This window comes from Vidua macroura, chromosome 12 (genome assembly GCF_024509145.1).
Source record: "Vidua macroura isolate BioBank_ID:100142 chromosome 12, ASM2450914v1, whole genome shotgun sequence".
NCBI classification, from domain to species: Eukaryota; Metazoa; Chordata; class Aves; order Passeriformes; family Viduidae; genus Vidua; species Vidua macroura.
In genome coordinates, this window is record NC_071582.1 from 19,481,400 (window position 1) to 19,509,182 (window position 27,783).

Sequence of the window (27,783 nt, forward strand, 5' to 3'; positions counted from 1 at the left end):
CACTGTGACAACTGGCTCCTCGATTTCCTTGCTGAAGGAGCAGAGACCACAGAGAGGGACAGGGAAGGAAAGCCAGAGCTGTGCCCATCCCTGTGTCTCGCCTCACACCCATGCAGTTCTCAGAAGGGTTTGATGTCCCTGCCAAGCAGCTGGCTGTGATTCCAAGGAGACCTGGAGAGGCTGCCCGGCGTTGGGCGGTGGTTGGGCACTCAGCCTGTGCCCAAAGGCCAGCCCGGAGCACAGAGCTCAGTCCAGCCCTGCAAAAGGAAAAGCTGCAGCTCTGAGAGCACCTCTGAGGCTCCTCTCACTGCACTCAGCCTGCAGGAGGGGCTGGGGCAGCGCTGGGAGGAGCCCTTCCAGCAGCACTGAAACCTGTGCCAGGTGAAGACAATCTGCAGGGAGACTCAGCACTGTCAAATGCTTGCAAGACAGGCATGAATTAAAGAGGTATTTTGAACATCAGCTGCCTCCATCCCTCCCTGAAAAAATATGAGCCAAAACCAAGACCAAATAGGAGAACTTACAGGCTAACAGTACCTTAAATAAGTAAGGTCAATTTTGCATGTGACTTGCATTTTAATACCGTATTAAATTATATATATTTTTCACTGCACCCCTTAGTAAAAAAAGCCTTAAATAGATGCCTGAGGCCTTTTGGGCTGTTATTAACAGCAGAGACAAGAGAGTTTGAAACACACACCCTGCAGGGACCTCTGTGCACATATCCAATTACGCACATTTCTGTTTCCAGAGTCTCCTCCTGATAAGTTGTCTGGAATAAACTGGAATTTCTTTGGCACGTAAAACTTCTGGGATGAATTTAAATGAGCATCTTCAGCATTTTAGGAACAATCCCTTACAAAGAGGCAAACTAAAAGACAAGCTTCATTGTCCAAAATAGGCTCTAGGTAAGGTTTTGTCATAAAATTCCTGTATGACTTATGGGAAATGTCCATTCCATGGAATGGAAATTGGAAATGGAAACTGGACAGGTATAAGAAACTGCTTTCCCATGCATTTAATAAGCCAGATGACAGCCTGTTTAAGTGGTATTACAGATTGGGCAGAGCTGTCTCTAACCAAGCACGATGTCCCTGCCCTAGGAGATCTGGGGAAAAGTCAGAAATGCCCACTGCCAAAAAGAAAAGCTCTATTTTATTGTCATGGAGGCAGGACCTGACACCACGTGCTAGAGTCAGAAAAGGGTGAAATAAAAATAATTTTTAAAAAATTAAAAGGAAAGGAGAAAAGAAAAATAACTTGTCAGAAGAGATACTTTATTACCATAGAACCTGAGCCAACTGTACAAGAAGGCTTTGCAGCAAGCAAACAGCTCTGCCAGACAGCTGTGAGAACTTCACACTCAACAGACAACCAACCTCAGCTCTAATCACCACCTCCAGTGCTACTCCAAGAAAGATTTGCTCAAAATCTGCAAGTTAATGGAAATTCTGTTTATAATTTATAGTCTTGGGATGGCCAAAGCACTCTCTTACCCCAGAGGAGAAGCCATGAGGCTTGGTAACAATACGAAAAGAAAAAAGCAGCCAAGAAAACACAAACAACAAAATCCAACAAAAAACCCAACCTCTCTCTGACCTCTAAACTTAACAAGCCAAAAGCAAGGTGACACACAGCAGGCAAGTCCAGGCAGAGCAGAGAGAGTACAAGGCAAAAGGTGAGGCACAAACACGTCCACCTGGAAGGGACACACAGAGGAAACGGGGCTACAGACTGACAAAAACCAGATGAAATCAACCCAAGAAAATACAGATCCTTCCATCACACCTTATCCTGTAATGTGGTGGGCTTGCAGACTGAGTCTGTAAAGCACAGGCCCTTCCAAAATACGGAGTCCAAGTAGGGAATAAGTGATTCCCCAAAGCTTGACCCTGCAGAGACTCAGCATCAGGCTTTGTTCCCCTGAGCTTTGCATTCCAGCTGTGGCAAAAGTTAAGGACAGAGGAAAGACACCACCTCACGTGGGTGCACATTCTAGGAGAGTTCTGTATGCTGATGCTTTAGCAATCCTGCCATTCTTAATCACCATTGTGGTGAAAGGTAATGTGTTTGCCCATTATGGCTTACAACTGGGAAATATTTATGGAATGAGCAGCACGTTAACATGTCTTTATTTCCAGCAGTTAAACGAGGCTTCTGAGAGTCCTCCCTAACATTGTGGACATTTGTTTCATTGCATGAGACTCTGTGCTCAGTTTAGGATTAAACTGTCATAGGGGGATTTACTTATTTAACTGAATACTTGCTTTCTGAGAGAGAAATTCCAGTTGTCTGCTTCTCAGCTCTATCTAGCCATCAATACAAGCCAATTTCAATTTCAGGTTTCCTGAATGCCTGGATTGAAAGAAAAAGAGGTGAAAATAAAAATCCATTTTTTCACAGGGAAAAAAAAATCAGCCAAGACAGACAACAACAACAAAAGCAACAAAATAATCTAGCAGCATTAAAAAAAGACACACATGGTTCTTCCTAAAGGTATTGGGAAGCCTCTTCTGCTCAGCCTTTATTACTTCCAGCTTCTTTAAGAACACAAACTTGTCAAAGTCTGACATGCAGAAGGGACTCTTGCAGGCCTGTCTTTTGTCTGCTGTCCAAACTTGTTGGATGCTCTGAGTGGCTGCAGAGTGGAAATGAAGCAGCAGCTCTTGTGGCACAGCCTCACCGCCCCGGGCAGATGAACACCCAGCAAGCACAGGAAGGCAAACTCCCTCTCAATGGAGTTAATCTGATCAACAATTATTTTCCATAGCGTCGTCACGTTCAAGCATAAACATGCTTATCTTTGTGCTTAAGAGACAGCAAAGGCAAAGCCCTGCTGCAAAAATCCCTTTCTCATGTCTGATTCTGTTGTGGGAGCCATAATTCTAAGTAGAAAAAAGGATTACGGGCACAGAGTAACTTCATTCTGTCCTTAAAACTCCAGCATTTTGAAAATGTATGGAATTGCAATTATTACTAAAATTTAGGTGAGCTTTTTGCTATTTAAGTTTCCATAATAATGTAATACTATTTATTTTAAAGGCTGCAGGCAAAGGAAAAAGGAGAACATTATCAAGGTAATACTATAAAAATACCATGTCCCAGCTACAAAAATCATTATTAACAACACGTTTTTAGGAAACAACTCCTAAACTGTTCACTTTTCAAAACTGTTTCTCATTTACTTCCACAACTCCAATTGAACAGCTATGATGAACTATCAAATCCTCCCCTTTTTATACAGAAGAAAAACCCAGAACACAAACAGAATGAGCAGTGTAGGGTTGGAATGAACACCAGCCTAACTTCTACCTACATAAGATGATTTGAATATCAGAGGTAAAAAGGATTCCACAAAGACACACTCCTCACCTTCTGAGATAAGTGACATCCAAGTGTCTACAAAACCCTTGGAAAGTTAATAAACTACTACAGGAGTACCTTTGTCTCTTGTTAAAAGCCTAATTAAAGCTGCTGGCTTAAAACTAAATACTGATACATACCCATGAAATCACATTTTGAACAAATGAAAAAAGTTCAGGGAGCCTGGGTGAAAGTGCCAAGTGCAAGTGCTCTACTCTCTTGGCCATGCCAGCGCTTAAGAAGTGTCTAGATTTTAAGAAGCCTCCATTTCAGGTTAGATTGGTTCAGCAGGTCAGGTCCATCACCACTTTGGGATAAGGAAAGGCCTCTCAGGTTCAGGAGCAGCCCACGCCCCAGTGCTGAGACCAGCTGGGATTTTCCAACCAAACACACTGGTCAAAACCCAGCACTGCAATTAGGCACAGATTAACCAGTCAAACCCATCAACGCAGTTAGGCACAAATTTTCCAGCCCAAAAACCCAGCATTGTAGTTAGGCACAGATTAACCAGTCCAAAACCCATCACTGCTGGCACAGATTAACCAGTCCAAAACCCATCAATGCAGTTAGGCACAAATTAACCAGCCGTGTGACTCTATTCAAAGCATGGAAAGTTCTCCTTCAGGAGGGAGGAGAAAAACAAACCTAACAAAAATTCCAAGAGCCAGAAACCCCAATCCATCACTATTATTGATCACCAGAAGAACAAACAACCCCACAACTGCCCTCAAAACCTTTAGACATCAGTAGAAAAAGCAGACGTGTCTTTCCACCTTTCCCACCTGCACACGCCTAGCCCCAGGCAAAATCTTTTTAAGAAAGCATTTTAAATATAAAAAGCTCTTGGCTGCATGTTGCATTGTTCAGGTGTTCCCTTTCTGCTGCAGTGCCCTTTGGAGTGCTGTAAAGGACAAAGAATTAAAGGGATGGAAGAGGAGAGAAACAAGACGAGGCACTCTCATTAAAAGCAACCCAGCCCCATGTGTGAATTGAAAGTTCAGCTGACAAAAATATTTAACATCTCAGTCTGGTCAGGGAAGTTTTCCACTGAACAGTTCGTGTTTCCAGGACATGGAGGAAGAGGAGGAGGAGGAAAGCACAAGATCTGCTGGTGAAAACCAAGAGACAGCACCTGCTCACACAACTGGGTGCTGGGTTTGAGCAACTGCCCAAATACTGCTTGAGAAACCTGCCAAGCCCAGTGGCCAGGTAAGAACTGAAGCCACTGACCTGGCATTCCTGAGGATTTCCTAACACAGGAGGGTCCCTTTGGTCTGTTGTGTCTAAGTAATATTTTCTCCCAAACCAAAAAGAGAAAATCACCAGCATCTCAGAAGCTCTTGCATTAGCTTAAGGCTGATATTACTGAAATACACAGAGCCAGATGCCCATTTCTTTACCTGATACCAAAAATAATCCTGAATGCCATGAAGCTTCATTAATCACCACCATCAAGTACGAAGCAGTAACCTTTTTTAAACTGCTTTCACATACAGCAGGAAGGGCAATACTTGAACCTGCATTAGCAAAGGGAAAGGAAACACTGCAGATATTACCCTCTCCTGCCAGCAATTAAAGAGGCTCTTCATGGAAAAGCTGCTCTTTACAATGTTTGCCCTACTTAGCATTAGCTCTCAATTAGTAAGAGGCAATGCTCCAGAGGATGGTAGGAATCCAAAGAAAAATACTAACAGGTAGAGAGTAGAGGTTGAAGGCTGTTAAATGAGCTCAGAAGATCCTCTGGATGGCAATAAGAGGAGGAAAACAGATTGAAGCAAACGAAATGCTGCTTCTCAGTGCAAGGCACAGCGGTGTAGCAGTGGAAATCCAGCACAGCAAAAAAGAAAATGGTCCACAAGTCATCTGGTTGCAGGGGAAGACTGAAAAGCACCAGCAATTAAAGTCTGTGGAGGACATGACCCCAACAAACTACCTAAGTACAAGTCAGACTGTGCACAGGAAAGAGTAATGCCACTGGTTTGAAAGGAGCCAAGGTATGACTCACGAAAATATGACAAAGATTTGTAAACAATAACCTAAATGTGAAGGAACCAGTTGACAGTATAACTAAGATGTTCTTCTCTGACCCTAGGGCAATACACTATTCGGCTACCACTTAAAGGGAAAAATCCAGAGCTCCAAGGGACTAATGAAAAAGTCACTCAAAAGTGGTTGAGAAATGTCTAGAACACAACTACAGGATGAGCAAGACGGAAGCCCTGAGCTCTCCCTTAGGATTTCAAGGGAGGGGGGAAAGTGAAGTTTACAGATGTCCTCTCAAGTCCAATTACTCTTTTCTATTATAAAAACACCCTGCCCCTTTCCATTTAGGAAATTTCATGTTTACTGCATATTTTTTTGTGTTACTTTTCCCAGTTGAAGCCTTTACCAGCTGCTCAACACTTTACCAGCCCTTCAGCACAAGGGTACATCAGAACCTTGTGCATCAATAATGTGTATTTACAACTCTCGCATTTTATATCTCAATTGATGTGCCAATGTGCACGAGATACTGTTAATTTAATCACCTGTGTAAGTAGCAAACCATTCAGCTGGGCAGGACTGCCTGAACCACAGCTGTGTTTTCATTTACCTTACAACCTCTGATAAACCTAACCAAACAAAAATGCTCAAAACTAATCAGATTTCTATTTGCTCTGCTCAACTACTACATAAATCATGGGAAAATGATCAGTAGAGTGCAGTTCTCAGACTGTTAACATTTACTGAAAAAAAAATGCAAAAATAATTAACATTCAGTAGAAAATTTTTGATTGGAGCCAGTTTAACCAGTGAAGAAGTGATTTTCGAAGCACAGGCCCAAGTTCAGTACAATGCTGATACCATTTGGGGTTGCTTGTTTTTCAGAAAATACTTCCTGTACTATGGAAATCAAATTCTTCAGTCATAATTTGCATGTCTAAATTAATGCATGGCAAACAATGCAGAAAACCTCAATGTCTTCATCCAGGTGTTGCAGGAAAGTATTTATTCAAGTTAGAGGCATCTTGCAGAAGTCAGTATTATATGTGCATTTTTCAAGACATGTCACTTATTAATGTATGGAATAACTTCTGTGGGTTTATCTATGTAGGAGCATTTTTCACATCTGTAATTCCTCATTTCTTTCCTCCACTTTATTTAACTTCCAAACATCAAACCTAGTATTGCCACAACAGTGCTAATCCCTCTGTCAATGGAGACAGCAGGTAAAACAGATAACCCTTAATGAAATTGCCTCTCCTACCTCTCCAAACACAAATTTTCTTCCTAAATTCCCACTTTCCCCCCAATACACATTTTGTGCAAGGCCCTATTGGTATTTCCCACCAACAGATCTTACATGGTTAATAAAAATCAGACATTTTGCAGCTTGACACCCCACCCCCAGTATTTATAAAGGATTTTATGCATTTCAAAGGGAGATTCCCAGCTCGGTAATGGAAGAGTCATTACTGGAGCCTAGTCCTGCAAAAGTCCAAGACACTGAGCTTTAATGTCATGCCAATCTTATGTACAGAACAGCTATTTTGGGTAATTACAGAAGTTGTAATAATGCCTTTGGAGTCCCATGAAGTTGAGCTCACTCAAGACAGGAAGAAACAGGAAAATAGTCTTGCAGGAAGAAACACTTTCAACAGGGATTCAATTTGTTTTAATAAAATACTGAGAACCCTATCCTTTAGACGTCAGTATTTTATAGTAGTACTTGTAATTACCTACAAGATTTCTAATCTTTAGCTGATGTACATCAGCATAACCTTGCTACCTGATCAAGTTACACTTATTTACATCAGAGGAAAATTCAACCTTATGCCAGGCCTTGTTTAGCAGTACCTCTTGCAACTTATCTGTATTTCACATTTTTTACAAAATAATCTTAAATGTCATGTGATGCAGCACTTGCTGTTTGGAACTGAGCATTTTACTACAGCACAATTAATTTCCAATTGTTTGTACATTAAAGACAGTTCAATCCAAATCAATTGGGAGTGTCTGCAGAAAGTTCAAGAGAAACATTTGTCAGGATGAGGCTTTTTGGGGACCCTCCTTTTGCTGCAGGACAGGTGAAGGATGAAGGCTTTGGTACCTCCCACGAGCACGTGGATCTGAGCTTTTCCTCTCTCCCTGGGAGGGAACAGTCTGTTCTTCAAGCAGGCAAAAAGCAGCAAAAGCCAGCAAGAAATAAAAAAAAGTATGATAAAATACTAAAAGCTTGTTAGCTACCGTGCACCTCGGCTTTCACTGACGTCTTTGGTGCAGCCTTCACGTTTTCAAGTCCCTTCTGTTAACCAGGCGTGATTAATTCCTCTTCAGTTTCCCAAGCCTGCTTCTGCTTAAAAGCCAATTTAGCAATTAAATTAATCGTCAAATATTTCTTGCCAGAGAATAAAAAAGAAGTTTCACTCGCCTGGGCAAAAACGCAATTCCCAAAGGATTTGAGCCTTTAATGAGTGGAACAGTTACGAAAAAAATGTAAAAACTGGCAAATCAGACAGCAAAGAAAGAGACAGGAAGTGACAGATTTAAGAAAATACCTCTAAAGCAGAGGAAATGAGTCGTCCTTTAAGAAGAAATCATACATATAAAGCACTCAAAACAGAGTATTCTTTGTAGACTTGACTGAAGAAGGAAAGAAAAAAAAAAAAAAGAAGAGATAAAAAAAGACACATCCTGAAGGCATTAAAAGCAAGGCAGCTTCAGTGGTCAGCCTCTTCTAGTCAAGATGGAAATTTGCATCATTTTAAAAGCAGTGCCCAAAGTCTATCTGCGAAAGAGAAAGTGTGAAAAAAGGAGAAAAAAGCCACTAAATCCCTGGAGAGGAGTGACTTGAGGCAGCAAGTGGACACACAGCTGCCCATGTGAAATAAAAGGTCTGCTCCATGCACTGTAAAGTCCTAAGGGTGATAGTCTTGAAAGGATAAAAGGAATTAAAAAAAAAAACCAAAAACAAAATGCACCCCTCCTGGGAGGGATGTGCTGAGAAGAGCCTCGTGCTGAGTTTCTGCCCAGGTGAAGTTTTGTCCAAGTGGGGGACTTCTGCAGTGATTTACAAACTGGAGGCTCTGTGGTACCCAAGGTGTGGGATGCACCCCTGGGGTGCACAGATCCTTTATCATAGGCTGGATGGGCAATTCCCAGAGTCACAACAGCAAGAACTGCCCAGCTGCACCTACTGAAGTCCTGGACACCCCAGCACTAGGTCAGGGAGGGGACTGGGAGCAATCTGAGGACAGTATTAAGGGCTTTGAGTGACACTGACATTTTTAAAAGGTAACTCAAGCCTTGCTTATGTGAAGTCAAGTCTTCGTTAAACACCCATTTTTTGAAGCTGGTTGCTATAATGCAGGAAATGTCACACATAAAAAAGCTTTATGTGAGTGCAAACATCTTACAGGGCACATTTAACCTCTGAGATTGTGTGTTCATCCCTACAAAAGAACATTCATTGTCCAGACGTGCTCAGTGAGGTTTTGCTGGAGAGGAGGGGGAATGCAAGAAAAAAAAATACCTTCACTGCATTTTACAACTACAAAAGGCACTTCTAAGACATTTTTGTATAACTACAAGATTCTCCTCCATTATAACATTACCACATTAAATAAAAATTTACCTGGACTCGATTCTTAATTTTTGGAATTGTCTTTCACAAGATAGAGAAATGAGACTAATTAATAATGTGAAAGCCTTCTGCCACAAGAATTTCCCTTGAAAGGGCTGTAACAGCAATTTTAGCACTGAACCGCTTCAAGCAAGCTCTCTGCCTGGTTTTCTCTGGCCATAAAGGCAGCAGCAGCTCCACTGAGCAACAAGCCTGCTACTGTAATACATCACTCATCACAGCCTAACTGGCATGATAGAGTGTTTGCTCGTGAGGGGATTGTGTGGCCAGTCCAAACAAAGACCACTTCATCTTGCATTTCCTAGAAATCTTTTTTTCTAGAAGAAAAAAGCTCACATCCTGAGCTGTGCCTGTGGAGAATGCTGGGAAGCCTGAGCCACTCCCCAGCCCTCCCCTCTCCCCACAAGGCAGAGCTGCCTGCACGCCCTGTCAAATAACTGCTCTGTTGCAGATCCCTGATGCATTTCATTCAGTTACAAATTAAATAATATTATAACCACTTGGGGTTTTATTACTGTTACCTGGAGACATTGCCAGCAGCTCCCTCCAGCACTTTGCTGAGTGGATGAGATTTGCAGCAAACCTAAAGCAATCAAGCCAGAAAGGTCATCTTTATTGCAGAGTGAGAAATAAAGGCTGCATGAGCCTCACATGGTATTTCACTCCTCTCCCTCCTTATTTCCCTGCTCCTTCCAACACCTCCAGCTCCTGAAAGCTCATGGGAAGAAGATGTGGAACTGCTGGAGAGCATCTCCCCATCCCTGACTGTGGGGCACCTTCTCCCTTCAGGGAGCAGGGCTGCACACATACAGATCTATTTAGGTATATTTACATGTGCAAATCCCCATTTCTTCCAGCATTTCCCCAGAGAAAGCAACAAACAGAGTGATCTATCATCTCTCCAAACTATTATCCTGTTAAATTTGCTGTGGTGTGGGCAAGCAGGGATCTATCCAGCAGCAGCTCTGGTTTGAAGAAATGCACAATCCAGAGATGAGCCTCAGCACTCTCTGAACGCCCTTGTGTTTTAATTCCCCTTCAGATCCTACGAATTTCCTCCTTCCACTGACATTACATGGCTCTGAGCTTCCCTGGCTACCCCAGCATGGAAAGCAGAGCTCTCAGCCTCGACCTTCAGCCAAAGTGCTGGGGGCAGGAGGGAAGGTGTGTTTGGCCACCTCACACAGACCCTTCCTCTTGCCCTTTTGGGAGGTAGGAACTACATTTCCCATAGTTACACCTGGCAAACTTTCCAGCCCAGCCTGGTTAACCTGTACATCCAAGTCCCCACTCTCAACATCCAAAGGACACGTGCCAAAAGCCAGCATGAGCTGGAGGGTGCTGGCCTTCCCAGTTGGCTACATTGCCTCGTTCAAACACCATCTGATGTCCAAGAGCCACAGGACAGCTCATCCCCAGCCTCTGAGAGGCTGCTGGCCTCCTGGCCTGCCTCCTTTGGTGGCCAGTGAACTCCTGATCCCATGGGAGAACCAATGTGGCCACTCCACACTGGAGGTGACAAGGAAAACAGGGCAGATGAGAGCTGGCAGAGCAGCCAGAGAGCTCTCCTAAAGCACAGACAGGTTCTCTCTTTCCCAAGCTGTTTGTGCAAATTGAATTTGCTTCAGGTTAAAACATCATTCAAAATACGTGGTTCTGCTCTTGCTCACTTAGTGCTGGCCATGGCACTGTGTGGTGTCCTGCCACTCACTGCTCCTCCCTCAAATCTCTTGGCATGTGAGCATTCCAAGGCCAGGGCTGGAGCACACAGTCCTCTGCCCTTCCTGCACAGCTCCCAGACTCCCAGCTGAGATACAGCAGCCCCTGTGGGATTACAGACCCCACGCTGCAGCACATCAAACATGGAAGCAACTCCCTCCACGCTGCAATCCGTCACCTTCAGCCCAGGCCCGCTCTCAGGGAATGAAAAACAACCCAAATTGGATCATCCACATAACCACAGCACCACAGGCCAATGGGGATACTGCCCTAACAGGACACAGTGCCAACAGCTTCCCTGGCAGGACACGCTCAAATCCACGGGGCAACTGCATCTGAGGAGAATGGACAATCCCATGGTCTGTTTGAAACGTTATAGAAGACACAGGTTGAATATTAATCAGAAAGAAAAAAGTACTGATCATCACCATATCAATGGGCTCAGTTTAGCTTTCAGTGCTCATTATTGTCTGGTGTGAGGTGGAGGACTGAGTCTGTGCAGATATTTCCAAGCTGCAAAGTTATAGCTATGGTTTTATCCCCAAAGCCTCTAGAAAGGACTGCAGCAACTCCATCAAACACTTGAAGATTTAAAAATAAATTTTAAAAATCCCAGCTCTGCAACAGCATCATCCAAGTGACAATGCTCAGGAACAGGGTGTGGAATATTTTACAGTGATTCTGCACACACATTTACTTTAGCTGACCACAGAGTGCATGAGCACACAGCTACTTGAAAAGGGGTGCTTTCCAGTGTGTGGCAACCGGGGGAGTCTAACCAGAATATTAAGAGACAGCCATATTTTACTATTATTTACCATCAAGGCACCACAAGAACCACTGCAGCTCCTTTCTTCTGAATATAATCATCATATTGATAAAACTGGCAGCATTCCCAAACTGGACACGGCTTTTTTGTCCCACCACACAAAGAGAGGCAGACACAAAGACAACCAGTGACGTTATATTGGCTACCAAAGAAAACAAAATCCAAGCCACTGTTCTTCACTGCACGCTCTCTGCTTGGACAGGAAGAAAACATACTCTAAGAAGTCACTTTCAGACCTGTAAAGAGTTGACTGTTTTGCATGGTAACTAGGCATGAAATTACAGCAGCTACAATTCAGGCAGCACAGTGTTTTTCCTGTGTTGACCATCAGTCAGGTGCACAAGTGCTCCCACTTGGATTTGACTCGGATGCCACGCCAGAACACATCCCATCAGCAACACACTTGTCACTTCCACGCAGGATGGTTTTGCTGGCATGTGGCAGCAGCTGAGGCTCACACCATGTTGGTTTCTTGGCAGGTATTCTACCTTGCCTAGGGGAGACAGGCATAGGGGAGTTCTACGTCTAGGAAAAATAAGATTATTGTAGCCCATCAGATATGATTTCCGACTTTAAGGATTAGAGCTGTGTCCCAGCCAGAGCCAGGAAAAACAGCAGGTTGTTCCTTAGCTTGCATCTTGTAACATTTTATTGTTTACCTGCATTTATTTTAGACTAACTTCCTTTCTGAAGGCCTATCTCAGCCCTTCTTTGCCCACTCCCACCACACACCCAGCCCTCCCTACTCTCAGAGAAACTCCAACTAAGGTTAAACATATTTAAGTTTCACATCATCATAAAGAAATATTTCCTTCAACATCTGCAAGTGACTGCTTTTCCTCCTCCTCCTCAGCACTTCCCACCTCAAATTTTGCCCCTCTGTTAGTCCTCTGCAAAGGTGAGCACCTGTAAACAGCTCCCTGATTTACCAGGCAAGAAACTGCTTCACTTGGAGCAGCAGCTACAAAAGGAGCAACATCTGCTCCGTAAGCACTCAGCAGAACGTTGCACAAGAGCATTTACTTTAGCCTGCCTGATATTGCAAATGCCAAAGGAATCTGGTTCCCTCTATCTCTACTCACGGGACCTCTGTTTAGAATATTTGAAATTACTTAGGCTCCAGCACGTTAATAAGGCCCCCCCTGGGTTTCACTCTGGCTCTCTTGCTTTCACCACCCTTCACCTCCAAGAGGTTTTCTCCCATTGCTCCACTTTGCTCCCTGGTGTCAGTGGAGAGTCTCATCTGCACCCCTGCAAGCTGGGCTCCCTCAGTTTTATCAGGAAATCATCTCCAGTGATTGCCCTGGGCCACAGTTCAGAAAGGCTGACAAGAACTGCCTCCCAGCTCAATTCATTCCTTCTGATGCCCTCTGGGAACCGGAGCACACCACGCTGATTATTTTTGACATTTCTGCCTGTGACTTTTCTGCCCCTAAACAGGTGGGGAGGGGACATTTCCTGATCTCACTCTAGGTAAAGGTCCATTCCAGAAGAAAATTTGGTTCTCCCTCTCCCTCCTGAAAACAAGTCTGCTCCTGCCTCACCTCACTTCAGTCCTGACGGTGGAATTTTAATTGCAGTAACTGGTGAAAGAGGGGAGGGAAGGTGTGGTTTGGCTGCAGGACACAGAGTCAGGACCTCTTACACTCTACACCTTGCCCTGACAGTACCTCCTCCTGTGCCCTGGGGATAACCCCGTGCCATGCAGGGAGAGCTGCTGTTCCACAGCGTGGAAGGAGCATGGGAAAGGCCTGCAAACCCCTTTGATGGTAAAGCACAAAAATCAAGACCCGGGGTAACAGCTCCCTCAATGTAAAAGGGAATCAGGTTCCTCCGAGTTTCCCTGCAAGTAAGGTCAAAACCATACTTCAAGTTTGCCCGAGAATGACAGCCAGTCTAAAATTAAGCTGAAAAGTAACTTCTCACCCTCTTGTGAAACAGGCCACAAAAAAGCCTAAATGCATCTTCAAAGCCAAAATAGATCTTCAGCAAGAAATACTCCCTGGAGAGGGGAGCAAGCACAGGCACACGTTCCAAGGCAGAGCCGGGTGTCGACACCAAGGCCTGGACAGGGCAGAGCTGCCTCTCAAGGGACAGGGACTCGGTGGTGTAGAGTGCCATGGACCCACCCCGAGTCACCTTTTGCCACACTCAGCTACCAAATCTCATGATTTATCCACAGTAATGGAGCAGAAGGGAAGAGCAACGTCAAACCAAAAGAACTTAACATGAAACAGCACATCCCTCTCGTGCTCTTCCTCCATCCCACGAGACCTATCTCATGGTAATTTGATGAAAAGCTGTTTTTCTACCCAAGCTCTACTTTGAGTCAAGAAGCCAGCAGTGACAGCATCAGAAAGCTATTTGGGAATGGAACTGAAGAGCTGTCAGATAGCTTTGTGGGGTTAAAAAAACCAACTTAGAAAACCAAACACAGGAGACAGGAGATGGCAAACCTCAAGATGTCTGAAGACAGGAGACAAACTCAGAGATTCCCAAATCACCAGGACTTTGTCAGTTTACAGAGCCTCCTCTCACTCCCTCCCCTACATTTCAGAAGATGAGTGTGCATTTCTGGGCAGGACTGGTTTCAGCCAAGTGTCTGTGGAACAAGCATGAGGACATGTGCAGGAGAAAAAAAGTAACAGTGGAGGCAGGGAAAAGATGGGGAAATTAATCCAAAAGCTACAATAAAGTTCAAAAATTTTAAGAAGTCAGGGTTTTTTTCCATTTAAGTGCCTGGTGAAGGACTGGGGTGCCTCTGTTATGGTGCACACGATGTCTTTCAAGCCAGGTCTGTTTCTGGAGCAGAAATTCAACACGCTTTTCCCCAGAGAAAGTTCTATTGTCCTGCAGTCACTGCCAAATTCAGATGTTTAATTCGAAGTGTGAAACAGAAGGTTTCCAGTCTGCTTTTAAAGAGAAAATCTCCAGGCTACCACTCCATCCTATAACTAACACCAGCTTTGTTCAGGGCAGGACACAGCACAGCTCCCTATCCTCAAAAGGAAAGGGAGGCAACATATAAACAACATATCACTGTACATCACAGCCTGGGAGCTGCATACCTCAAACAGTAAGCAGTGCTAACAGTCTGAGGCACCTCGACAGATGTATGGCCAAGCAGCTATAAAAGAGCCTTTGTGCTGCCTGAACAGAAACAAGGCATTTTCTGTACGGGAGCCGGCCGGAGCACCTCGCAGGATAAACGGGGTTACACATTTCACACCTCCCCTGCACCGGGGAGCCCAGGGCAGATGGCACAGGGCAGGACCCACGTCAGGCATCTGCAGGAGCCACTCTGCAGCCACAAGGAAGATGACTTTGCCCTCACCTTCCATCCCCCTCGCTTGCAGGGCCCATGTCAGAAGCGCACGGCCTGGTTTGAAGTGGAGCCAACCCGCCATTGAGCAGAGGCCTGTCCCTGCAGGACAGTCCGTGCAAAAGATCATCACAAACACTTGTGATCCACCAGACAAAGGCTTTTCATCCTCATGCTTAAGCACCCAGCTGCTATTTTATATATCTTGAAACACACTTTTCATCTTCGCCCTAGTTTCCAGTACTGAAATTAGGCAAATTCTTCAAGGCCGCAGGAGCCGCGCTGTTATTTTTGGCCGAGGGAAGATAAGAAACCATGTGGATGGTTTTTCCTCAGTACAAGCACACACAGCAGCAGCAGCAAACTTCAGGATTCAGCTAAACACATTATTCCACAGGATCAGAAGTGGCTTCCAGTTGGGCCCAGTAAAACACAGCAAGAAAAAGTGCAACTGCAAAAGGCTCTCGCAGTGACTGCAGTGCATGTTTCAACTCCAGGGGAGCAGAAAGAAAGGGGAAAAAAAAGAATATTTGAAAAAGTCAAAGAAAAATTGCTCTGTCCAAAACCTGGAAAAGCCACAGTTAGCAAATACAGGGAAGCAAAAGCCCTGCTGCTTTATGAAGATTAAATCTGCTATTGTCTCACAATTGTTGGCTGTTTGCCTTTTTTAAAATAAAGTTCCCCTTGGCCAAAGATGTTAGGAAGTATCTTCAATAAGAAAAGGATATAAAAACAAGTATGCCAGTTAATAAATCAGTGATAAGGTTAAACAAACAAGGTAGGGTAAGGTAGGGGTGAGATTTCTTGACAAATCATCTGTGATAAGGTTAAGCAAATTTCTCTTTTGTCAGGACAGGAAAGGTACACATGCAAGGGCATAATATTTTCGCTGACCTGGACAATGAATGTGAGACATGTGTGTTCTGAGTCACTCATGTTGGACAAGACTTTTTTTCAAGCATACGGTCTGAAGACTGTAGCAAACCATTAAAAAAAAATTGGGTCAGGCATTTAACCCACTCTGCACCTTTACATTGAGGGGGACTGTAGGAAAAAAGCTTTATACAAAATTCAGGCCTTAGATACAGACAGTTCCCCACTGAGGATCTATGCAGAATTACACATAATGTTAATTCTCAACAACCCATCCACCAAGAACTTTGTCCTTCTGAGGACAAAGAACAATACCCTTATGCAGAGATGCTAAGGAGCAAATTCTGCTGTCCCTTGGGCAAGTATTTTCTCTCTCTGCAAGACAGTAACACACAATTAAAAGTATGGTTACAAAGGATTAAGGCAGCTCAGTTAATGCAAACTAGCACTCTCTCCTGCATTCCTCACTAATACAGTGGTGACATAACCAGCCAAAACATGTAGCTTTAATTCAAATAAGGTTTAAAGAAGTTACTGCCAAGTAATTACACCCATTGAAGGCCCATGAGCAGAGGAACCTTCGTTAATACCCTGCTGCCGTTCTCGGAGCGCTTTTCGAACCAGCTGCACCAATCTGAAGTGGCAACCATGAACAAGAGCAGGCAACAAGTTTTCATGAGCAGACTTGTGCCTGCCTTTCAGAAGACACTGACACATGGCTGAGCACGACCACGAGGACAGAGGCAAGGACACAGCATCCAAGTGCTGGCTGCCTCCTCAGAAGGGCTGGGGCAGCCCCGAGGTAGAGGAGCTTTCTGGTAATGTCCTCCTTTATTTTTCTGATAACACGCTTTTCTTTGCAGATGAAATAAGGTGACAGTGGCACTTCAGGAACTGCAGGCAGTTTTCTACTACCCTTTTCTGCTTTCTAATGAACTGCTGGCTGAGTCCAAGCCATGGGTTCCCATTTATTTCATCACTAATCCTAGCCTCTGTGTAAGAACCTGTGCTTAATCCACAAAGAGTACCGGATGCTTCTGAAGACTGCTTCCAAGAACAAAAATGTAGCACTCAGCTGGAGCTCCCTAAAGCCATTCAGTAGGAAGGATTAAACCCAGAGACTTGGATGGAACTTAGATCCAGTGGGCATGACCCTACCTGTGCTCTCTTCATTACACAAGAGCATGTCGTGCCTTTTCCTAAGCCTCTTTCTAAGCTAATGACTCCAAAGCACTGGCTCCAGGAGCCTCATCTCACAGCTCTGCACAAACATTCAGGGCTCACATTCATGTGCTCTCAGTATAAACCAGCACAGACCCAAATGAAGCTGTCTGTGGCAATGCTCCCAGGACATCAGATCACCGAGCACAGAAGCTGACCACTGAAGCTGCACCTGCACTGCAGCCCTGGGAGCGAGTCCCTGCCAGCAACTCAGGTAAAAATGGCATCACACAGGCTGCAAAGCTCTCTGTGAAAAGGAAAAACTGCTTCCATGCTCACCTGGAAAAGGGAGCTCACTGTAGAGGCTCTCCTCTTACCACCAATACTTCACATCAGGGCACAACTCTGAAGCGTGGACAAGAGATAAATGGATAAACAGACATTTCCTATTCAAAGAGCCTTTAAAAGAATGGTCCCTATTAGCTTGGGCTCCTAATAGCAATATAAATTATATGCAGGCATTGATTCTTTTCCTGAAGTCACCATTACCACACAAGCTGCAAGTAACTGGCATGAAGTTCAATGGGTTCTTAAGAGTCCCCCCATAAAAATCTGTCACAACTTTTACTTTTGTTTCATTATTTGTAGCACCACTTTTAACTTGCTCAAGACACAACTGAAAAAAACCACTAACTTGCTCTCACTGAGGGTACCAGCAGTTTACTTTCATTTAAAAATACTAACCAGAACAACCAGAGCTCAACTTTCAGTTTTGCAAGGGCTCCAAAATATACTTTTAGCTGAAACTTTAAAATTTAAGAAAACAAAACCAGTTATTCCCCCAAACTTTTCTAATTAAATTGCCAACTTCATTGTGACACATAAAGGTCATTTTGGCCTAGGCATGCAGGAAGATAATCCCCACCCTTCAGGCAACTGGGATTTCTGGCAAGATTTTAAGAGGTCTCCAGCTGATAACCATGAAAAATTCACACCACCAGGAGTCCAGATAAGCTTTTAACACAGGAAATTAGTGCGAAATTGTTTTAAGCATTTTCAAGATCAATTAAGATGGTGTAACAGTCCAGCAAAGTAGAATTGAGTTCTCTGCTTCAAATCAGATGGGTTTAAAATACAAAACAGCAGCTCTGGAGCTGGGAGGTGTCTGCAGGAAATGAGGTTAGACAAATGCAGGGCAATTAATCCTCTGTGCAGTCAGATTACAGACTCCCCCATCCCCAGGGCCACCAGACACAGCCAGAGCAGGGTTAAACTGCTGCAGGTTGTCATCTTGCACCTTCCCTGCCCATCCAGGGTCCAGCAGTTGTCCCTCACACCCTAAAAGGCCAATCTCTCTCCTGACATGTGAGGTACACTCAGGGACAGCACACAGGGAGACTCAAGACAGTCCTCATTTGTAACTGCACATGCAAACTATGAAAAAAGCAGCTCCAAATGCCATTTTCTGCCTCGTCAGCACTGGGGGACCGTAAAGTTCATCAAGGACACTGAATTTTGGAGAAGCAAAAGATGAACTGGGAGTTTCTGGCTAGGGTGAGGAGTCAGCTGGTGTTAACAGCTCTTTTTTGGATCTCTCCCAGCATAGGCAGCAGACCAGTGACTGCAAACAGCGTGAACTGGAGAAAACGTGACTGTACAGATCACAAACCCATCCTCAGACACTGCCCTGGGACACTGTCAGCCTAGGGAGCAAGGCAAGTGTCTCAGCACACAGCCTGCTAGGAAATGTTCTTTCCCAAAGCATTAAGAAAACCCGTCAGAGCAGGTTAGTGCTACACACCACTGTGGCTACAGCCACTCTCTAGAACTGGGTAATTATCTATGCTCATTCATTGGGAGTTCAAAAGAAAATGAACTTATTATGCTAAATTTGGTTGTTGGGTTTTTTTAAAGTAATAAATAGCTATTACACTGAGACCCATCGTATCCATCCATTTAAAAAATCCAAGTTTTGTTTCTTCTCTGTGGTAATTCAATTGTTCTTATGGACAAAAAATCAAGTATTTCTTAAAATACCATACTCCAAGTACCCGGTAGCACTGAAAGCATTTGAGCTGTGTGTTCCTACCCTCCTGCTGGTGACCTCAGCTAAGTTTATATTAAGCCCCTTCCCAACATCAGCACTTCATTTTTATTTCCCACCACCAAACAAGTCTGGCTTTTCTCTCCTGTGCTCACAGGCTCTGACACCTCCTTGCTACCAGTGCTTTAAGCTGCTCACAGAACTTGGCTTTAATAGATTGAGGGGAGAAATTCAAATTTTCTCTCCAAATTAATACAATTAGCCCCCCCCTCCTCCCACAATTACCCTCTGTATAGAGATCAGCTAAAAACTTCCATACTGAGAGCCCCAGCTGGCATTTTATGTCCCCTTCAGTCAAGAAAGACAATTTTTAAATCTATTTTTATCACTGTCTAGTCACACAGGACACTTACAGAGATCCTGGTTTTATACAGAGGTATCAATGAAATGGTATATTCCCCCCACCTTCATCTTTTATACACAGAAATTAGCACTAAAGAAAATGGAAAAGGAAATTTGCCAGCTCAGTGTCTGGTCAGATGTCATTGACCCATAGGAGATAACTGACTACAAAGGTATTACTGGGTTTTACACTGATCAGATTTGGAATTTAAGTGTCCTTCCAAGGCCTCCAGTCAGGTGGGATTCCCCTACAAGAGGCAGTGCAGCTCTGATCACAGCACAAGTACCAGAGTCTCAGAGTTTCAGCAAGCTGTAAAGTAAGATTTTACCCTGCAAAAGCAGGATGGCTCTCCCATCAGTTCAAAAGAAAAACACACAATAGACTCACCTCCTTCTGCCTATCCCCACTGCTGTTCAACAGAACAAACTCAAATCCTCAACTCTCTTCTGAGTGCCTTAATTAAGAAACTGGCATGATGAGCTATTTTCTTAGAGTTCTTTGTCCTGTCATGCTATGAAGGATTAGCCTTTCTTGACTTGTCCTCAAGATAACAACTAATCCTGATGTCTCCCTCAACTCAACAGGCTGCACAGACTCTAATTTATAACAAAATCACTGCACTCCCAAAACAATAGTAATGGGGGGAAAGCAATAACTTCTGTTTGCTGGATTCATGGCTGAAGCTTCCTAAGAGTCTGCACGACACCATCAAAGTCCTCATTTCAGCAACCCTCAGCTTAGGCATTAGGTCAAGTCATCCAGCTAACTAAGGACAGATTAACCATGTGCTCACAAAAACTAGGTCAGTCCCAAACAGGCTCTACAGTCTGGAAAGGCCTCTCTGTGTCAGCAAGAATCCCCCAGCCCTCCCCTCTGAAAAGAACATTCTGCAGAAAGTGAGTGGGACCCAGACTCAGGTTTTGTTACAACACTCGTTCTTCATTTCTACAGCACAGAATAAGCCTTGACCAACCTGCATTCAGAAGTCAGTAAGAAACCACTCAGTAATGTCAAGTTCTCCCTCTCTGGTTCTCAAATACTCAGTTGTTTCCTGAAGTGAAAGAGCCAGGTCAGGACCTGGCTGCAAGACCTGAGACCTGTCTCCCATTCCAAACCTTCTAAATCCTCCTAACCCACACCTTGGTTTCACAGACCCAGTCTGCAGCCTTTACTCCCTCCTTTGACCTCTCTGCCCTCCTCCTCAGCAAACACTAAAATTAGACCACAGTGGTCATACCACACTGCCTCCCCCACTGTTGTCATGGACTCCCTGTCACATCAGTCATGTGTTTCATGAGCCCCATGCATCACCTCCCCTGCCCAGATAATGCTCTTCTCCAGACTTACCTGTCTGTCCTTTGACAAAATGCCATTCCTCATTACCTTCAGGGAGCTCAATCTCCATCCATCCCCAGAATGCATGGTCATCCACTTACATCTTAATCTGAAGCCAAAAAGACATCTCTGAGGCGTTCCAAAGATAAATTTTAGTGCTGGAGGAAAGATGGCTTATAAACATCCACCCTAAAACTCTGGGCATGCTTGTATCCTCCCTCTCTCACACACACAATTGACATCACAGCTTTCTTGAAATTAAGAGATGCAGTGGGCTGCACACACAGCAAGATAAGGTGTCTGTGATGTCAGGGTTTGTCAAGTTTCCATGCTGACTTCAGAAAATGTCCAAGCTTTGAAGCCAGGACAATACACACATATAATAATGTCTGATTTCAGGAGTGCTGCTGGAAGATCCTACCACAAAGACAAGTCAAATCTTGCATTTGCTGGCTTGGAGAGGTTCATGGAGCAAGAACAACCAAACAGCACAGTCCAACCCCACTGCCCCCAGTGTCTGCAGAGAACAGAGGTGCTCCAGAACACCCTGCCCCAGCACCTCCTCACAGAGCCCATCCTGCCCTGCTCTGAGAGCACGCTCTGTGCTGGGTGTCACTCACCCCCCAGCCACAACTGCATCAATCTCATTTCTGTTAATGAGGGAAGAGGATAAAGCAAAGGAACTGGAGGTCAGCCATTAACAGCAGCACCTCTTTCCAGTCTTTCAGGTCTGATCAATCACTGCAGGACTCTAATTTTTTTTTTTTTTTTTTTTTACTTCCAGCTGTCTTACAGAAAACCATAAACTTCAGTTTTGCCCTTGGGAACATCCATCCCAGAAGAAAGTATGTTCTGGCACTGCCAGTGGACTTGGCAGATATAATGTGCACTTTAAGGGCTTTCTTAACTCCAGTGAATTTCAGAGTAGCAATTATCTTCAATTACTCCAGATAAAAGACCACACAAAATGTTAATTCAAGCCCCCCTTCTCCCAAAAGCCCCCTGCTATCCCTGGTCACCACTGCCCTACTTTTTCCCCTCACCAACACCCAAAAGGTTGGACCTGCTCTTCCTTGATGCTTATGTTTCCTGGTGTAATCACTGCCCTTGTCATAACTTCTTTTCCATGTACATTGTAAAAAATCCTATCTCCTTTCAGGACATTTTAGAGTACTTGTTGCAGTTTGGTGGAAAGCACTGCTTTCTCCACACAGACACACTTGCTGTATCTCACCTAATTTCTCCCACAACCTCAATCAGAACAGGAGATAAAAAAGAAAAAACTGATTATTTATACCTGCCAGAGGTAGCAAAAGATGCTCCATTGGATCCACTGTAGGATCCACTATTGCACTGTAGGACACAGAGGAAGGAATTGGGATCACCTGAAAGCAGCGTGTGTCAGAAAGGTTTTAATACTGAAGAAATTAATGAGATATATCAGCCCTGCCTAGACTTCTAGCAGTTACAAAGAGGCTGTAATAAAGCTGTGAAGGCTGAAACACCACCAAGCTACACGGTGGTGACTTTGTAATTCAGGTGCATTTAAAGGAAATATTAGACACAAAATTGAGATCAGCAATACTTTTGGGATGGTTTAAATCACAAATTAAAGAGCTTGTCATCAAAACCAGAACATGCTCTCAGGCTGAAATCCAAGGCCCTGCGTGGCACCACATGGCAATGTAGGAGAAAAACAAAACTTCCATGCCCCTGTGATCCACACGAGATGAATTGGAAGAACTACTGGTGAGAAGAAAGGGGAGAAGGAAGGAGACTTAAGTAGGCAATCTTTTCCTGAGCATAACACCCAGCAATGTGCCAGAAGTCTAAAGTACCAATATTCACTACAAATGCAGAACCACTTCTAAGGAAGTTCACTCCAAGCCTTTAGTTCTCTTCAAGAAAAATGACCACACTCTACATTTCTTCATGAACTCCCAAGCTCCCTTCTGGAAACTTCAGAGATTTCACAGCTCCATGCTTCTCATGACTGTTTTCTTATCATTTGCTGCATAAAAACTCTGGCTTTGGCTGCTCCACCCTATAGAGTGCTGAGTTTTATTTGTGAAACAGCAATGACAGTCTGGGTTTTGTTTTTACAATGATGATAATCCTTGCCCTAAAGAACTTACATTTAACAGCCGTGTCTCATCTGTGACTCACTCAACCTGTGTCAAATAAGGCTGTGTGAAATAACAGCTCTGAGCCTGGTCACAGGAGCTTAAAATCTCTTGTGGGCTGCAAACTGCTCCCAAAGCAGTAGCCTGGGTGGGTCAGAGCTGCCCAGAGAGCTGCAGTTGTCCTCAACCTTGCACATGCTGTTGCTTTTCTGGGCCGAAATGACACAGGAAGTCCAAAGAATGGCGGTGTCAATTCCTCTACTGCTGAAAAGCTTCTGACGGCAGGAAGAGTGTGAACAAATCCTCACAAGTCTTGAAACGGGCAATAACCGATGCCACTCTAATGAAGGGATCTGAGAGGCACTGCAGAGAGCAGAGAAGTGACAGAAACACAGGAAGGGGGAAAAAAAAAGGGCTTTGAGACAAACTGCTGGGAGCAGAAACGCCACACAGAGCTGGGCCTGGTGATGCATTTGGGCACACCACCAGAGCCAGAGCCAGGGAAGATGAGCAGCACAGTAAAGACATTGTGGGATCCTAAAATCAGAGAAAGGGGGCAGTGACAGTCATGGAGATGAGTAAAACGATTCTGGGCAGGGAGCCCACCACAAGAACAGTGCAGGGAAAAGCCACCCGCAGGGAGGACCAGCAGGGCACTCCACGCCCGAGATGCTAAGAATGAAACCCAGCGAGCTGGGGGGTCACTGCAGAGACCTGAGCTCCTGGTGCTGCCACTCGAGCCTCTTCGAATAGGAAGTGCAGGATGCAAAGGAGAAATCTGAGGTTTGGGATTTCTAAGGCCAACACTGCTCTGTCTGCTGAGCCTTGTGCTGTCACAGCTTTTCTTGCGACGGGAATTGTGAAGGATGCAGTGGCTGTGCCCCAGCAGTGCAGGCACAGATAAAACTTTTTGCTCCATCAGAAGCTCAGTGAAACACAACACTTTGCAATTCACTTACAGTGGCCTGTTATTTGAGGTTCATGAACATACAAGACATGGAAAATGTCGCTTTTACACCAAGCCTTCCTAACACAGCGGTTGCAACAGCTGTGTTTTTTCACACAGCTATTGCTTTATCTGAAATAAAATACCTGGCACATTTCATCTGGGCAACAAGAAGACCAGATAAAAAAAGATGACAGGTATTTAAATTGAAAAGCCACAACGAAATGAGAGTGGACCTACTTCTTGCAGAAGCTGTGTGCTTTCATAATTTAAATGTTTCCTGCTCTCCCCAACAGCTGAGCCCTAACAACCCACACTCACAGGTTACTTCTGAACACCCAACAGTTCATACACTTCACACAAACCAATTTTAAGCAATTCATGGCATTTAGGAGAACCCAGCATTAAGGCTAATAACAGAAGCTCATCAAACAAAACTGATTATGAGAAAGTCCCATCTATTTCTGTCAGACAGCATCCCCAGTGCAGTTGTGTGCTAGCGTTGGTTATTCCAGTCCAACATTTGGTTATATTGAATTTAGGAGCTCTTTGCCAGTTTCAATAGGACCAAAATGCTGACCTTCAAATGCCAGATGGTACAGGCATTCACAGTAGAAGTAATTTCAACTCTGAATGTCTATATTAAAAATTTTATGCTGCTAAAAACTGTGGAAAAAGTTACTGACTCTTTACAAATGGCTAAACCACAATGCTGGCAAAACATAAACTAATTCCAGGTCTGAAAGCAGGGAATGTGGAGAGGCACTGTTAAGTCCAGAAAATCTCCAGGCACAAAAGATATTAATTAATAACTGCAGCTGGAAACCTCCTTCCCCTTCTTCAAAGGCTTCCCCATGGCTGAATTGTGAACTGAAACAAAGTAACAGCTTTTGGGGGCAGAAACTCAGTGTCAAAAGTCAAACCCAAGTCTTTGCCAGTGAAAGAGTGGCTCAGCAGCAGTATCTGTCACTGTCTGTGACCTCACTGTCACTGTGACCACAGCTCCTGTCACGCAGGCAGAAGAATCCCCCTTCAACACATCTCATAAAAGAACAAAGCCGTAGTTGCGTCAGGCCGTAAATGTTTGTGCACAGAAACAAACTGTTCAGCCTCTCTTCTGCTTTCAACTTCTCCCATATTTCTAAGACAGACCCACCAGCATTTGCCCTGGTGGAAGTGCAGCTCAAGCCCAGCAGCCGCTTTCAGCCAGGCAGTCTGTAAACACCCAGGACTTGCTTCAAGGAGCCCAGCACACCCAGGCAGGAGAAGCCCCTGTCACCTCCAGGGGAGGAGCTGCCAGTTCCCAACAGCAGCAGGAAACTGTCACAAGCAGGCCCTCTAATATTTTATCCCCCAAAATGCCAAATTTGCAGGCACATCATTGTGGGCAGACCACGAGTTTCGGTAAGAGTGGTGGCTTCTCTCTGCTGACATCAAGGACCTGCTGGGCAGGCGCCTGCAGGATGGGGCTGCCAACGAGTGCCCAGAGCAGCAACAGATTTGAGCTGCCAGGAGGCAGCTCAGCATGCAGGGTTACAGTGCCAGCCACCACAAGACATCTCCAGTTTGAGGAAAAAACTGTCACTGTCAGGGCGAACATCTGTCAGCCTCACACATTTCAACTGCAGTAAGAAACACGGTAATTGTATCATCCATTTTCCATGCTGACACCAAGACGTACTTGGCTAAATAAGATAAAAGAGGCTTGGACAGTCAGGACTGCAGGCACTCGAGGCCATTTTGATTTCAGCTTATTCCCTTTCTATCTAAATAAAAAAATCTGTTATGAATAATGAATGTTCCTCCATTTCCCTCCTTACTGCTTCATTTCCAAATTTTTGTAGGTCTTTCCAAGGGTGACACTCGCAGGAAACAAAAAGCGTAGAAACCCTACAGTTGGATGGTGATGCTGCAGAGTGAGGTGAGGGCTGGGGGAACTGCTGTGCACAACAGCAACCCTCCCCTCTACCTGCCACAAAAGACAGCTCCCCGTTGCCCCCGTCCTTACCTCGTAGGACCAGACACACTGCACGCCCGCGAACCTCCGCACGCAGCGTCCCACTTCCACGTCCTCGTGCGTGGTGTACATCTCCCGCAGGCACTCGCCGATGTGCGGCACCATCCTCCGCAGCACCTCCCGGCTCATGATCACTCCTGGCCCCCCCATGCAGAAGTTCTCCCCCGGCTCCAGCGCCAGCTTCCCCATCTCCTCCGTGGTGCCGAGGCCGGTCTGCCCCAGGAACAGGGGCTCGCTGCTGTTCAGGCTCCTGAGGAAGTTCTCCAGTTTGTCCCCTTTGATGTAAACGTCGTCGTCAGCCCTCATAAACCATTCGTATTTGTCCAAGTAGTGGTCATGCATGTATTTGAGCATCATGAAGGATTTCTTCTGGGGTGGGTAGGAGTCATCTACACCTGGAAGCGGCACGATGGGGATGGGGATAGAGGTGTCCGAACCTTCGCTGGAGAAGAATTCGACCTTGCCAGGAATGGTTTTGGACCACGTTCTAGATTGAAAAAGACAAGAAGGAATAATTAAATATGCAAACCAGGGCAGGCAGAGAGTGCTGCCAGACTATGGCTCACCTGCTTTACAAATTTTCTTTTTTTAACACCTTGAAAGGTTATTTTTACCACACAAATGAGGACATTCACATGGCACACACAGCAATTGGTACAACATAGACTCTTGTCATATCAGAATTTTGTGTGAATACCATTTTTGCACCTCCGTATGTTAGAAAAATAATTCAATAGCAGCAGTTCAGTAGTGGGAAGCAGGATTCCTTAAGCACACTCAGTTTTGCACTAATAGCTATTGATCACAAAATACGGAGGCGATCCAATACGGGCCAACAATTCATGTACAACTGAATTTACTGCTACCAAAGCTTCCCTGCAAGTTATTCAGCATCATAGCCACCTTCCCTCTAAGCCTCCCCAAAAGCTCAAATGTGCACTCAGAAATACAGACTTCCAGAGAGTAAATTCACATGAACTTTTAAGGAAATGGCATCCCTTGGGAAACCAACCAAAGAGCAACTTCTCCAGATGGTGTGTGGAGAAGCAAAGCACAGCATGGAGCAGAAGTAACCTCAAGTGGCTTTGTCCATACCAGAAACGTTCTAAGAGATGCCTGTGAAACTCCCAATTCCCACAGTAACATGGTGCTACCCAACATCTGCACCTCCAGCAGCTTTTCAGACACTTCATTCCAGGTTTTAGTGGAGAGGAACTGCACAGAAGAGGAGCCTTTCCTGTGCAGAGCAGCACAGCAACATCTGCTCCACACCTTCCGTGCTCCTCTCTGACAAATCCAACCCATCTGCGTGGGCAAACTGGGTCACTGAGAGCAGGAAGAGCTGCAGGATGATTCCTCAAGGCACAGCACAGCCTCCTCCAGGGAGGATTTTCAGTCACGTAACTGCTACAGCCTTGCCCTCAAAAATTATTAATTTTAAGCCTGCAGTACCATTTTCTGAGATTCTATCTGGGATAAGAGATCACATACCTCTCACAGAAACTCACAGAAAACTATTTTAGTTGGTAAACCAACAGGTTTTGCCTCTTTTTATATATAGGGAGAATAATTCATGATTCTATTTGGCGACTATACTCAGAATATAACCTAAAGCTGATGTGAAAAGACTCTCAAGGTAAAGGACACAGTATTCCCTCAATGCATCACTGTCGCTCTGACCAGATGCCTCTCAGCACAGGCTTCTTGCCAATACCTGAGCAGATTTTGGGCAGCACAGACCATCTGAAATTTGCAATCTCCAGAATTAGCTATCATATAAAGCCTGAAATGTAAAAATACTTCAGGAGAATTATTCCTTAAGTTCCATCAGAAAATGCAGAGGTATTTAATGAGACTACCTAAACATCAACTTTGACACCTTAAGAGTTTCTCACTTATTCCACTGTGTGTAATGAATATCATCCAATTACTTTAAAAGCTTTGTCTCCTGGATTTCTTACTGCCATGGGTAGTGTTTCATAGCAAAAGTTTAGGTCCAAGCTTCCCAGAAGAGCACAGAGTAAA

The 27,783-nt window shown here is 44.6% G+C and overlaps 1 protein-coding gene across 1 annotated transcript in view; it reads right to left on the reverse strand.

Annotated features, from left to right (window-relative positions):
* The window catches only part of CHSY1 (chondroitin sulfate synthase 1), a 75,273-nt gene that overhangs the window by 39,975 nt on the left and 7,515 nt on the right, over positions 1-27,783 (reverse strand). Inside the window, exon 2 of the mRNA XM_053987957.1 lies at positions 25,750-26,245. Within this exon, the coding sequence (XP_053843932.1) occupies positions 25,750-26,245 (496 nt within the window). The remainder of the gene's footprint in view (positions 1-25,749; positions 26,246-27,783) is intronic.